General features: G+C 40.1%; 1 protein-coding gene across 2 annotated transcripts; it reads left to right on the top strand.

Moving 5' to 3' along the window:
* Positions 1–1,595: 1,595 nt before the first annotated feature.
* On the top strand, positions 1,596–13,840 carry ENPP5 (ectonucleotide pyrophosphatase/phosphodiesterase 5 (putative)). 2 transcript variants are annotated; one of them, XM_012723504.1, is made up of 4 exons: positions 1,596–1,975; positions 4,265–5,128; positions 7,112–7,288; positions 10,991–13,840. In XM_012723504.1, the coding sequence occupies exons 2-4, from the start codon at positions 4,300–4,302 to the stop codon at positions 11,416–11,418; spliced, it is 1,434 nt and encodes a 477-aa protein (XP_012578958.1). In that variant the 5' UTR covers positions 1,596–1,975; positions 4,265–4,299; the 3' UTR covers positions 11,419–13,840. The 2 variants fall into 2 exon arrangements, with proteins under 2 accessions (XP_012578958.1, XP_004673598.1); XM_004673541.2 differs by lacking the exon at positions 1,596–1,975 and adding an exon at positions 1,982–2,113.
* Positions 13,841–14,896: the final 1,056 nt, after the last annotated feature.

The following is a 14,896-nucleotide window of genomic DNA, read 5'->3' as shown; positions in this document are numbered from 1 at the left end:
AAAACAAAGAGATTAAAATACCTAAGCCACAACAAAGCCTACAAATGCAGAAGTGAGGCTGAGAGAGGGGAAGGGAAAGTGGATGTAGGAATGAAGGAAGAGGCCCAGTTATATGATAAAGGGATGTGGTTACTCCGGTGGTGTAAGCCTGATGGTTCATCTGAATAGGTGTGAACCGGTTTCCATAAAGCATATACAGTGCAGTAAAACAACATTAGTTCAATAATAATAAATAGATAAAAAGAAATTCTACCATGAAAAGACATGATTAAAGCCAGAAGCCTTACAAGTGCCAGGTGAAATTTAACTCCAGAGGCAATTATACACAAAAGATACTATCAAGGAGTTTTTACCAAAGTTTTCCACTCCCATATGATTTAAAATACAACCGCATAACTCAATCATTATTGAACTGTATTCACATCTGTGTGTCTTAAAGCTGTGATTTATATGATTTTAAAGAGGTGGGGATAATGGGGTTGAAACTTTACAGCAACATTTCTGTAAACTGTTAAAATTAAGTAGTATTTTAAAAAGTTTAAAATACAGTTAAGTTACAAATAAAATATTAGATCTGGTTATTTTGTAGAGGGACTGTTGGGTCCTTTGCCTGGACAGACCTCCCCACCTCCCCCACAGAATCATATGCACACTGTTGTGTGAAAACAAAGAATGAGCCATGGGTGCTGGAACAGAAAAACAGGAGGCAGGAAGTGTTCCTGCCTTGTGTTTGCTACCTTGTGTTCTTTGACCCCCATTTTATTGTCGCATGTTATTGATGCACTTGCTGAGAGCTTCCCCCTACCCCCAGCCCCAGGCTCCATGCTGAAGGGTATAAATAGGGAAGGAGAGAAAAATAAAGTGTGCCTTTGCTTGCTGACCAAGAAGTGTGTGCTTTAATCCTGACGTCCTTCGCTCAGACCATCTCTGCTGTCGTGCTGGCGCGGCAAGGGACAAACTTTTCAAGAGAATATATAGCTGGAATTAAATCCCTTAAGAACCCACTTCCTCCAGCATGAAAATCACATGGGCTATATAAAAAAAAAAATCTCTGAAAATTAATCCATTACAAAGCAGCAACAGAAGAACGAGCCACTGACAAACCAAAGACTTTTGGAAACAGAAATCAGACTGAAAGTTGGTAGCTCACTGCATTAAAAAAATCCAAGAAATGGAGTTTAAAGGCCAAGGTAACCTGCAGATACGTTTTCAGTCTCTCCCTGTGCAAATGACGGTGCTCTCGGGCCTGGCTTGTTTTAATTTGTGCATTCTTAGATACCACGTTGAGTATGCTGTGGATCCCTTGGAGACCTCATACTGCAAAAACCTGGACAGACATTGGGACTGTGGAGTTGCCCACATTAATCCTTCTAAACTAAAATTTTCTGAGTAGAATTGGTAACAGCAACTGATAAACACTAAAGAAAGTCTCACTATCCCACTGACATCCCCGGATGTTGACGAGTAGCTTTAGTGCAAAGGCTAGGATACCGCATCGCCCACTTGTGATGAAACACAGAAGACAAGAGAGCAGATGAGAGCTTAGAAGTGGTTTTCTGACAAAAACGATTGAAATTAGAGCATAGACACTACTGGGTCAAGTATTTTATTTCTCTGCGTTGCAGACGACAGCACAACTGCCCGTCTAGTAAAGACATACTGCAGGAAGATTTTGCGGCCAGGGCAAGTCTCAGCGAGCACAGGATCCAGAGATTTTCGCCTCCGAAAAGTTCGGCGCCTCCATCCCGCGCCCCTCTGGCCCTTTGCTTCCTCCCCTTCAGGCTGCACCGCCCGCGGGCTGCACCCGCCCTATTCCGCTGATCGACAGGCGGGTGCTGCTATTCCCAGCAGCCAGGCTTTCCACAGGCAACCCCAGCAGAGGTAATAGTTCTACGCGGCCAATGGGAGTCAAGAGGTGGGGCCTGCCGTGGGGCGGAGTTGCGGGTCAGGTGCTCTGCGTCTTGTTGGCGTGCAGGTGAGCGGCTGCGGGTTCAAGGGGCGCGCGTTGCTCCCGTTATCTCCCTTCCTTTGCACCGGGTCTCTAGAGGAAGCACCCTTCGGCCCCTCTTTCTATTGCCCCAAGCCGATGTGGACGCATCGGGTCGCTGTGTGGGTAAGAGTCCAGGGCCGCTTGCCTCCCGGGGATTCACCCGGGTCCCCCGAAATTGTCCTTTCCCTTTCCCGCTGCACTCACCCGCCTCCCTTTTTGTCTGCTTCTAGGTAAGAAGAGTAGGGAGAGGGGGAGAGGTAGGTTTGCAAATTGCGAACGGTACCGCTTAGCGAGCCGTCGTAGTGGCTAGGATGAAATGGTGGAAAGGATGGGGCGCTACATCCTCTTCTTTCGGGCGTTTATTAGCTCCACACATACCTACTTCGTTTTCCCTCTAAGTCGCCTTGGCGCGCCTGCCTAACAGATTTCTATGGCTGTCTGTCGGCGGAGGTTTGGAAGGGAGGAGGGGCTGGCAAACAGCCCAGTGAAATCTGGACCCAAAACTGGATTTCGCTGCTCTATGCAGCATTTGGGGTTTGTGGGAGTGGGGTGTGGGAAAGAAATCTAAGATTTCTTTCATCCCCACCTCCCACCTCTCTGTTCTCGCTTTATGTAATAGACATGATAATGTAGGTTCTTCTTGCCAAATATTCCTGAGCTTTAGACTACATTTGGTCATTATTATTATTATTATTATTTTGTCCTAGGAAAGCAGTTCTGTTCTGCTTTCCGCAGTTGGTGAAATAATTTACTAAGAGAGGTGAAATCAGGTGTTTGAAGTAGTGGATTGTCGTGGTCTGTTTTTGAGGTTTAAAATTATCTTCAGTACATTCAAATTAGGAAGTGGTCAAAAGCTGAATTCAAGAGCTTTCTTGGAACCTTGTAGTTAGAATTCAAGTTTTGATGGGTACATAAATATCTTTATGTAGGAATGGACTTGAAGAAAATAAATTTGCATCCCCAGTGGGAACTGACAATCTGGCCCAGATTGTCTCATCATTCTTCAAGAGAAATAAAAGCATTTTAGAAATATATGCAGATTAAGAAACAACAACTTTGGCCCAAAGATTATTTAACCAAGAAAAGTGCCTTTTTATATATAACAATAGTTAAGTTTGTTTTTTTTTTTAAATATTTATTTATTTATGTATGTATACAGAACTGGGGTACAAGCCAGAGGTGCAGGAGTAGTGAGAGGATTTACCAGAGACAGAGCAGGGAGCAGAACAGGCGGATGGACAAAAATCACTTCTGAGGGAAGCAGCGAGCAGGTCAGGAGAGGTCTGTAGTGACAAGTGGATCACCTGCAGGCTGGGAATCGAACTGCACTGAAGCGGCTTCAGGTAGCTTACAGTGTTGCATCCTCACCCATTGCGCCACTAGAGAGGGCCAACACAGTTAAGATTAAATGTTGACACATTTTAACATGAGGAAGATCAAATTGAACATCTAATTGTTCAGTTTAAAGGCAGCTATACTTTGATTACTAATAAATGAATGCAGATTACATTTTACAAATATATGATTGTCGCAAACTTTATGTCACCTCAAGAAACCCAACTTATCTATTTTCTCTTCTCTAGTGTCTTCTCTAATATGATGAGCCAAACATAAAACCTTTTGTTGGGTTTTCTTGCTTTTTAAGCACTGATGTTTCAGACCATAAGTCAGAAGTCTTGGTCAACTGAAAATATTTCTAAAAAGTTGCATGTAGATTGTATTTCACTTTGGAAATGATATTTGGAGAGCTTACTTAAATAGTCCCTTGAGGCCCTCCCTGGTGGTGCTGCTGGTTAAAGCACAGCACAAAGAAGCTTAAGCCACTTCCTCATGAGTTCGATCCCCACCTGCCCCAGAGGTGACCACATGGCCTGGCAGACCTCTCCTGACCCGCCCACTGCTCCCCTCAGCAGTGTGCTTCTTCGATCTGCCTGTTCTGCTACCCACTCTGTTCCTGGTGAATCCTCTCACCCTCCGCATTTCTGGCCGGTACCCCAGTTCTGTATGAATAAATAAATAAATCTTTAAAAAAAAAATAGTCCATTGAGGAATTTTTCATGACTTAAAAAGTAAAAAGTCTCTAAAATACAGCTAAACATTTTTATCATGCAGGTAGCCCCAGGTGTCTTCTTCAAGATGAAGTTATGCAACATAATCCTTCTAGGCTTTGATTTATAATATAATGGGAACTACTAAGCACCATCACTTTCAGCTTTGGGTAAAGTAAGGAATACAAAATTGTTGTCATTAACGTCTGTATGTTTTTTTATATAGATTATCTTCCAGTGAACTGATCAAGTACTTTGAAAATGACTTCAAAACTTCTCTGGTTGTCCTTCATACTTGCTGCATTAGCAGTTTCAATTACATTCTCTCTCCCACTGATCCAGCAGAAGGTTCTATTAGTTTCATTTGACGGATTCCGTTGGGATTACTTATATAGAGTTCCAACACCCCATTTTCATTATGTTATGAATTACGGTGTTCACGTACAGCAAGTTACTAATATTTTTATTACTAAGACTTATCCGAATCATTATACTTTGGTAACTGGCCTCTTTGCAGAAAATCATGGGATTGTTGCAAATGATATGTTTGATCCCATTCTGAACAAATCGTTCTCCTTGGATCACATGGATATATATGATTCTGAGTTTTGGGAAGAAGCAACACCGATATGGATCACAAATCAGAGGGCAGGACATTTCAGTGGTGCGGCCATGTGGCCTGGAGCAGATGTGAAAATCCATAAGAGCTTTCCTACTCACTACCTGCCTTACAATGAGTCTATCTCATTTGAGGATAGAGTTGCCAAAGTCATTGAGTGGTTTACATCCAAGGAGCCCATAAACCTTGGCCTTCTTTATTGGGAAGATCCTGATGACATGGGGCACCATTTGGGGCCTGACAGTCCACTCATGGGGCCTGTCATTTCTGATATTGACAACAAGTTAGGATATCTCATACAAATGCTGAAAAAGGCAAAGCTGTGGAACACACTGAACCTGATCATCACAAGTGATCATGGAATGACCCAGTGTTCTGAGGAAAGGGTAATAGAACTAGACCGGTATGTGGATAAAGACCTCTATACCCTGGTTGATCAATCTCCAGTAGCAGCCATCTTGCCAAAGGAAGGTGAGTATGACCACTGGCCTTGGGTTTAGGTCTGTATTTACCACTGTTACTGAGTGGTGAATCTTTTAAAGTGTGTTTGTTTGGGTCATGTTAATATTAGGGAATTTAATCCTTAGACTCCCAAAAGACAAAATTCTCTGAGAGTCTAATTTTGTTTTCCGTCAAATATTGAAATTGCTGCTTTATATTTATGGCAGCCAGTTACATCAATGATAAAATCTATAGCACCCTTTCTCAGAAAATTAGTGTTCTCAGAGAATTTGTGTGCATGTAGAGTGATTTCATAGAAGTCCCAAGACTTCTATAGATCCTTTGTTAGGAACTGCTGAATAGGGAATCACTTAGGCTATAGAAAGGAGGAGGAGTTAATCACTGTGAGGTTTATTTTTCTAATTTATAAGGAGAATTAAATTAATTTTAATTCATAAGTAGTAACAATTCATAAGTAGTACCTTGAATTTTTCACAAAGCTTGAACCTTATCAATTAGGTTTTTTTTTTTTGCTAAATAGGCAAATAAGTTCAATAGGTTTAACATCCCCAGATTACAAAGTAAGTGCAGAGCAAGAGTCAGGCCTACTGTTCTGACTTCTATTTTAATCACCTCCTAGAGTTGGTTGGGTGTTATACAAGACAGTAGATTTTGAAAGCTGGAATATAACTCATGAGTTACATCCCTCATGGGAGAATTAAAAGCACCTCTGAAACAATCAGAGTTAAAATATGCATGTGGGCCTGCACCACTCTTCAGCATCTTCAACAAAAAATAGCAAGTTTTTGTTGTTGCTGAACAAAACCACATTAACCAGTCAGCTTTCCTTTAAGATTGGAATGGTGTTCCCTTCCTGAGGAGTGGGAGGCAGGGAGGACAAATGAAATTTGAAAAATGAAAAAAGAATTAAAGATAATTCCTGTCTACTGCATTTGAAGTGACAGAGGAGACTTTTGTTACACACATCCAGGGCTTTAAACTTCCATTTTATAAGCTGCTGTTCATCTCTAGTTTGTCCTTTCCCAATCCTCACCCTTCCACTACTGTATTTTCTCCTGTAGAAATACTCCACTCTGTTCTCTTAACTGCTAGAATTTAGCTTTGTTTACAATGCACTGGACATTTTACTTAGTGCCACTAATTTTTTTATTTTTTAAAAAATTTTATTAATTTTTGCATACAAGAACTGGGGCATAGGCCAGAGGTGCAGGGGGTGAGAGGATTCACTAGAGACAAGAGAGGGGAGCAGAACAAGCAGATCTACTGAAATACACTGCTGAGGAGAGCAGTGGGCAAGACAGGAGAGGTTTCCTGTGCCATATGCGGATCACCTCTGGGGCCTGAGATCAAACTCAGGCCACAGAAGTGATAACACTAGACTTAACTCTTAGATCAGGAGGGTAGGCCCTTAATGCCACTAATTTATGCTTGTTTTGAGTTTTTAAATTAGAGATTAGTGAATTCAAGCTTGGTAAAATGTCCCCATTTTTTCCCCCTCAAACTCCTATCCTGAAAGGGAATGAATGTTGAAGTGTCTGACTGTATTTATTGTGTTCAGCTGAGGTTTGATCTCAGTAAGGGGTCTTTCTCTTTTTTTATTTTTCTCTTTTTGTAAAGATTTATTTATTTGTACATACAGAACTGGGGTACAGGCCAGAGGCGCAGGGGCAGCGAGAGGCTTCACCAGAGACAGAGTGGGGAGCAGAACAGGCAGATCTGCGAAGTACACTGCTGAGGGGAGCAGCAGGCGGGTCAGGAGAGGTCTGCCACGCCTTGCCACGCCTTGTGGTCACCTCCGGGGCAGGCAACGCCGCGGAAGTGGCTTTAGCTTCTTAGTGCTGTGCTTTAACCCACTGCACCACCAGGGAGGGCCAGTAAGGGGTCTTTCTTAAGGGAATCAAGAAAGAAAGACTAGTTCACTTACTTGCCTCTAATAGTTTATTTGTAGCAGTGAGCTTTTTGTTCTGAATTGTCTCCCTTTCTTCTTTCTAGGTAAATTTAATGAAGTCTATGAAGCACTAGCTCATGCTCACCCCAATCTTACTGTTTACAAAAAAGAAGACATTCCAGAAAGATGGCATTACAAATACAACAGTCGGATTCAACCAATCATAGCAGTGGCTGATGAAGGGTGGTATATTTTACAGAATAAGTCAGAGAACTTTTTGTGTAAGTAGCACAATCTATTTCTTCCTCTTCTGTGGTGTTTGCTAAAGTGGAGGCTCTGGGCAGCTGTTTCTGGACTGATTGAGGAACTTGTGTCCTATATTAATAGCAAAAGAAAGGTCCTTGGGCTTTATAAAGAGGTAACCTCCTAAAAGTGAAACATTTACTTCTTGAAGTCATCAGACCAAGGATATGCACAGTGATATATATAGATACAGTTAATGATAATCATCAAGCTAAGAAAAACTGAATTTTTTTCTGAAACTGAAATTTATACATTGAATTATCTTCTGCCTGTTTTATAAGAAGTTAAGGTCTACTTTTATGTGCAATTGTTAGCTTTCTTGCTTCTTTTTGTCCTCAACCAAATATGGGCCAGCTTTGCTTTACACCTTGGAAACACTGGTTTACCTTGGAAATATTCCTAAAAGGAAGTGAGTGCGTATGTTATAGATAAGATATAAAGGCATATTTTTCTGATAGCTTGGTGAGTTCATTTTATTTCCACCAAATAAATGTAGATTATAATGGAAATGGTGTTTGAAATACAAACATGCCAAGTAGGCACTTTCTGGGGTCTTTAATGTATAATTTTCTCTGTTCATCTGGCTTTTAGCAAGTTCATCAAAAGGAAGTCATCTGTGGCATTTTACTCACCTATATTATTCCCTTCATTTGCATATTAGCCCCCAAACTCCCCAGCCTTTTCTTGTTTGTCTGGCTAGTGACTGACCGCTTAAGACTAAATGTCCCCAACACCTGATTTCTGGTTAGGTTTGGTTAGTACAAACCCTGGCAAGAGTGTGGGAGAAGCCAGGGTGTTCGTTCCCCACTCCCTCTGCCTCAGACCCTATCTGCAATATGGCGTCATTTTCTCTGTGGTCCAGGCTCCCCCAAAGACTTCTCTTTCACAGACCTCAGCTTCTACAAGGTAGTCTCGAACTCTGGTAACCTCATCTCTTCCTCAGGGCCGTTTGGAAGCTTGCCCCGATAACCTCACTATCTCATGTTTGCCCCCCAGTACTTTTATCTGTAGCCTACCTAGCATGGATTCTGCTTTCCTGGATGATGAACCTATGAATTCTCAGCACCAACCTGACCTGGGAGTCTTTCATGTTGTTAACTTGTGTGGTAACCAATCAAATTTTTTCATTTTTAAAGAAAAAAGGCTATTATAGACTTCCTTTCTTGATATACACAAGAGACATTCAAAATGGCTGTTTACTGTCTTCATCACATTTATTGATGAAAAGAAAAGTAGTTTGCTTGATGATAGTTATTGGAGGATATCAGTGAGTCTAAGTGGCAGACATGGTTTCTGGTTATTAAAACAGCCTTTACCTGCAGATTATGTTCTGTAAGCCACAGGAGAACTCTAAAAAGGTCTTTAAAAATCATTTCTTTAGCAATTCTAGTAGAAGAATTGCTACTTCCGTATGTTGTGTGACACAGGTAGCTTTTATGTGAGAAGGATGGCTCAAAAAGCTGGTAGCTCTGGGAGATTTGTACTTTAAAGTCAACAAAAATTTAAGGGCCTCTTGAAATTTTGACTTGGTTAACTAGAATTATATAAGTTGGTCATCACACCTGCTTTTGCTTGAAACCCTTAATGGTCCCTAATAGGTTACATAATATTCACTTATTCAATATATACTGACCAATATATATTGGTCAGTATATATTGACCACTACAATCATTCTCAGTCACTTGGCTGAGTTCTACAAGAGAATTAACTTTTCATGTGCTAAAGCAGTGGTTTTACAAATGTGTTCCCATTATCTGCATATTACCTGAAAACCTGTTAGAAATGCAAATTCCTGACCTAAAGAACTAGAAACTGAGGGTAGAGCCCAGCAGTCTGTTTTTATCTGCTCCCTAGGAATCTCATTCCCACTAAGAAGGGTCTGTTCTTAACCTTCAGAGAAATTTATTTAGGATTTTTTTTTTTTTCATTTTTAAAAAGTTTACGCCAAACTAGAGTTTGAGAACTCCTCAAATTAGGTGTTCCTTGTATTGTCTCCTGGAGCCTTTATAGCAGAAATATACCAAACAAAGTTCTGCTTTAGAGGAAAGCTTTTCTAAGTTAGTGATTTTATTTCAAGTTTTATTTTCTGATGAGAAGTGAATTATTTTTGCCTCTTGAGGCTTGCTCCCAGCTTCTCATAGAATTGAACACAGCCAATTACAGGTGATGTAGTTACCACTTGATAAAATGGGACGGGACAGAACTCTATCAGAGGAATTTCATAAATTAGTATTCATTTTACTTAAACTCAAAAGAATCAGGGCATTTAGAAAGACTTCTTTCATTAGATGGATCTGGCACTTTTAGAATTACTTTGAGAAGATGAGTAGGTCAGTTCTTCAGAGAAATTTATTTAGGATATTTTTTTCTTTTTTAAGGATTTATTTTTATTTGTGCATACAAGAACTGGGGTATAGGCCAGAGGTGGAAAGGAAGAGGTGTGAGAGGATTCACTAGAGACAGAGTGGGGATAGAAGAGGGGGATCCACTGAAACAGACTGCTGAGGGATGCAGCTGGCCTGACAGGAGAGGTCTGCTGTGCTCATAGGTCAGCTCCCTGGCTTAAGTGACTGGTGATAGTTTAATAGCGCTAAGACTTTAACCCCTGCACCGCCATGGAGGCCCAGGATTATTTTTTTCTCAATAGTGCATTTTTCCCTTGCTGTTTCCCTAGCAAATACTTTAAAATGAAACCTGTTGGTGTTTCCTTAGTTTGCTATCTTGTTGGCTGTAGTGGCTGTGCCAAACACCCGGATACGACTTTGAAATGCAACTTCTATGCAGAAGTGTTCATCCTTCAAATTTGTATCAGGTGATAGTCAGAAGTCTCCAAGAATTTTTATAATATTTGTAGCTACATTAAAGCTTCTGAGCAACTTAACTTAGCTCTGGGTCCTGATCTGAACCACCAAAGTAAAGATTCACCCACAGTCTTGCTCTTTGTCCTGAGTGGTAGCCCTAACTGGAGGTTTGCTTTCTCTGGTGTCTCCCCAAGATCTTTATTGTTCCCCCATAGTGAATTTATTGTCTTCATGACAAAGAGCACCTTAGTCCCTTTGTAAATATGATTTGTACATAGCAGGTAGTTAACAAATATTTGCTGAATATTAGTTTACCTGCCACCAAAAAAATCACTTTCATCTTCCTTTCATGTCACTGAACTTTGTACTTTATCCTTCCTTCTCTGTGTTTTTGGAGTGAACTATGATGTTAATGTTTTGTCCAGACTTCTGTGACCGGCGGCAAGGAAGAAAGACGGGAGGCAGAAAGGCTGAGCAAGTAGAGTTTATTGCTCTAGCAACAGTGGAAACAGAGCCCCTAAGGATGGGGTCTGCAGCCACTGCCAGTGCTATAGGGGAAAAGGGTCTCTTATATAGATTCTAGGTTCATATTCCAAAGGGGTGACTCTTCGCTGTGCCCCCGATGCGAGGCCCAGTCAGTCCCACCAGTATCTCCGGATGCTAAGCCCAGTTTATTATTGCCCTAGTCCTATCGGTAGCTGTGTTATCACAGCACCTGGTCGCCCCCAACAGTTAACAACAGCAGTTTGCTTACACAACATTATTTTAAAAGATGAAATCGGCACACATTTGCATATAAGCTTATAATTTAGCCACAGTTATTTCCATTTTAATGCTCACTGGTTAGTTAACTTAATCACATTATTTTCTCTTTACAGTAGGCAACCATGGTTATGATAATGCATTAGCAGAAATGCACCCAATATTTTTAGCCCATGGTCCTGCCTTCCGAAAGAATTTCACTAAAGCAGCAATGAACTCCACGGACCTGTACCCTCTGCTGTGCCACCTCCTCAACATCACTGCCATGCCACACAATGGATCCCTCAGGAATGTCCAGGATCTGCTCAGTTCAACAACTCCGGAAGCCACCCCTTACACGCAGAGTACAACTCCTCTCTATGGTGATGGCCACCCAAGAGAACATGAGCATGAGGAATCATATGCTTATTTTATAGGGATCTCTCTTGGTAGCATTATAGTTATTGTATTTTTTATAATCTCCATTAAACATTTAGTTCGCAGTCAGATACCTGCCTTGCCAGATATACAGCCTGAAATAGTTCAACCGTTATTACAAGCCTAATGCTACTTTGAAGTGGAAATTGCATCATTATGTCAGTGTTTAAGGTTTCAGAGGAAACCTGTTTCAGACATTTGCACGAACCGCTAAGCAGTTACCTACATGTTCAAGCACAGACACACACACAGATTGGCCCATATACACGTGCCTGTAAAGGATTAAATCTGTGGAGGTATGTTTCCATTGTTCTTTCTAGCCTAGAGGTAGATAAGATCCTACTTTATTGGAACTTGGCACATGGAATGTATGTAATTAGCAATTTTGCACTATTTAAAGTACTTTATATATTGCACTTTAAATTGCTCTCCTAATGGGTACCCTTCTTCTGTGAAATGCACTTTATTGACAACTAGGTCTTATAACTCAGTTGAAGGACTTTTTGCAGCCACATCACAGAATGTTTGTTACTCATTGTTTGAACAGAATGAAGTTTCCAATTCCCGAATAATGCAGAAATCTATCTCCGTAAATTGGAGGTGCTAAATGTGAAAACTATTGAAAATTCAGTGTACATTTATACATTGAATTTTGGAGAGATACATTCCCAATGGTGGGAGTCATTTGTGGGCATTCCCTAATGACATGGGTTTTCATTTTATTTTCCCCCTAAAAAAAAGTTTCAAATACTTGACAGATTCTTGCTAAGTGTACTGTTTCTGTCATTAGAATCATTATTTCTCTTTCCTGGTTGGTTTTTTTTACTCTGGTTTTTCTAAAAGGCACCAGGGATGTAATTTCTGTTCTATGTAGCTTAGCACTAGCTTGATGGAGCTATCAGGCATTACCGCAGAATGTTTTCTCTAGTTCTGTAATTACTTCCTTGAAAACTTAACCAATTTTAACCACATTAAAAAAATAGATAGAGCAGTGTTTTCTTTCTAGTAACAAAGCACAAATGTCTTTTATGTCTGAGCATCTTAAAATCCAGAGTTGCAAAAACCCAAACTTGATTTGGTAAAATGTAGGCAACACGGTCAATGGAAAGGCTGGAACTTGGGGACAAAAGTTAGTTAGGGGCACACTTGAGTTGTTCACACTGTACTCAGAGCAGTGCTGACAGCAAAAACTAGCAAAATAACTCTTGGAGAAATAACAGGTACTGAAATGAGAGGAGCTGAGATGATAGCCTTGCTTCATGACATATTTAAATACCCACCACCAGGTGCTCATCGGGATCAAAGATTAATCCAAGTTCACAAATAGACCTCTACCTCCTGGGGAGTAATTTTGTTCAGAATAAGACTTTTCCTCTGGCTAGCACCATCAAGCTGGTGCTACACTACATACTTTCAGTGGTTATTCAAAGTCATTTCAGCTTCTCCCATTGCTACCCTCCCAAAGCTGTGCTCCATCTCCAATTAGTCTAGTTACGGGGGATTAGAATTTCTATGACATCTTAGAGGGAAGAGGAAGCAGTCCTGGAAACCATAGTGTTTCTTGGAATTAAAAGCAACTTTATAGACTCTTGACCCATGTGATTTTGTCTATATTTTGCACTACTGGGCTAATAACTAGGTAGAATGGTATATATATATATATATATATAGTTCAGAAAGCAGGGTTAGCTTAGACATCATCAGAAATGGCATAATGAAAGATATAACTTTGCTTACTAAAATAAGGTGAAATTTTTTAATGAAGTTTTTAAAATAATCCAATGAAGAGTGTTAGCACTCATTCTCATTTTAATATACAACCTCTTAATAGGATAGAATGTAGGTTGGAAAGTTGAGAAGTTTGGTGGTGTATAGCAAACTCCTCAAGAAGTCTAATTCTAAATTAGACATTTTGGAATATGCAACCACTCATGTGGGCTTGCTTTATAGCTATGAATTTATCCTCACTGAAATATCTGTATATGACAGAAATATGAAACTTGTTTTATTGAAAAGTATGACTATTGAAATGCTATATGTATTTTTAAGCTAATTATTGCATTAAACTCCTTTTAGAAGGTGCAATTATCTTAAGTAAATTCTGTAACATTGCTGAAATCATTAAAATCCTGATATGAAGATTTGATTCTTGAAAGGCTTCTTTTATTTACAGATTCTTAATTTCCTGTAAACTATCAGCAGGAGAGAGAATAAAAATAAAACTTCCTTGGGAAAATCTATTCACTTACCATTCTCTGATAGTTTTTTATTTTTCTTTACCTGTATGTCTTCATAGTCAAGATATATGCATTGAATACAAATTAGCACATAGAAAATTTAGCTCATTTTACTAATGGTAAGAAAAAGTTTTTAAACATTAGAGATCTGGAGCTCCCCACATCTCACCATTTTGACTTGCCTCCTCCAGTAGCTATTTTGTACGACTAAGATTTTTCTTACTCATTGTATGAGTTGCAATTTTTAAAATATTTATTTATGCCTGCAATAACTGGGATACAGGCCATTGGTGCACTGTGTGAAAGGCGTCACCAGAGACAGAGTGGGGAGCAGAACAGCAGAATGACTAAAATGCACTGCTGAAGGGAGCAGCGGGTGAGCCGGAAGTTTGCTGTGCCACGTGGGTCATCTCCCTGGCCAGAGATTGAACTCCTGCTGTAGTGGCTGCAGAGCTTTTTAGTGATGCATCCCCTTGCTCCACCAGGGAGGGCCCCCTTCTACATATATTTTGTTAGTAGCCTTATTCCTAGATATGTCATAACTTTCTATAGCAATATGATAATCAGTTTTAAAATTTCAGCTTGCTTCCAGCTGATAACTAAAAATACTTCGTTTTTTGTTTTTATATCCTAAATTATGTTAAACTCATAGTGTTACCTGCAGATTGCTTTGGATTTTCTATGTATGTAATCATGTTATCTGTGAATATGACAAATTGAAAAAGAACTTCCTTAGAAATTTCATATAAAAAAATATTCTCTTCGGAGAACAATTCATTGTATAAATCAACAGTCCAGGGCTTTAGTTATAGGAACTCTCTTATAAAATGGGTTTTGTTTTTTTTTTTATAGTGGGGCTGTCTAGATTGGATTCAGGGTCAATCTCTACTGATCATCCTCAACTCTGTCTAAGAAAGTAAAGTATGGTAGATAATGAACAGGATTGCATCACTGGCATTTCAGATCTCAACACAGGAGGGAGGTCTGAACCAAAGACATTTCAAGCCGTCATGATGAAGCAGTCAGTAGATGAGCTCATGTGACAGTTTGATAGTGGAAATCAAATTTTAGGGCAAGGAGGTAGAAAGAGAGATGTAGTGAGTTAAACCACCTGCAGAGCAGTTTGGCTGTTCTTAATCTGATTAAGACTGTCTTTGCCTTCCAGATAATTTTGGAAATGAAATATAAGTTCCAAGACCTAGTGGTTTCACCATCAACCCTCTACACACATGCACCCACATGTACAAGTGCACATACATGATGTTTGTGTGTGTGTGTGTGTGTGAGCACAGTGGGTGTGAGTTAAAGGAGCTGGAAGACCAATCATACTATGCACAGTACCAAGAAGGTTGGGGTAGGGGGAAGGGT

This window comes from Condylura cristata, unplaced genomic scaffold, assembly GCF_000260355.1.
Source record: "Condylura cristata isolate star-nosed mole 26May11 unplaced genomic scaffold, ConCri1.0 scaffold00001, whole genome shotgun sequence".
In the NCBI taxonomy this organism is placed as follows: Eukaryota; Metazoa; Chordata; class Mammalia; order Eulipotyphla; family Talpidae; genus Condylura; species Condylura cristata.
Note: the sequence above shows the minus strand (reverse complement) of the source record. Positions and strands in the feature narration are given on the sequence as shown.

What these genes read in the sequence shown, in the direction of transcription:
- ENPP5 (XM_012723504.1), top strand. Translation starts at nt 4,300, where the DNA reads ATGACTTCAAAACTTCTCTGGTTGTCCTTCATACTTGCTGCATTAGCA. An exon ending in AGCCATCTTGCCAAAGGAAG is followed by an intron (nt 5,129 to 7,111) that starts GTGAGTATGACC and finishes TCTTCTTTCTAG; the next exon opens with GTAAATTTAATGAAGTCTAT. An exon ending in TAAGTCAGAGAACTTTTTGT is followed by an intron (nt 7,289 to 10,990) that starts GTAAGTAGCACA and finishes TTCTCTTTACAG; the next exon opens with TAGGCAACCATGGTTATGAT.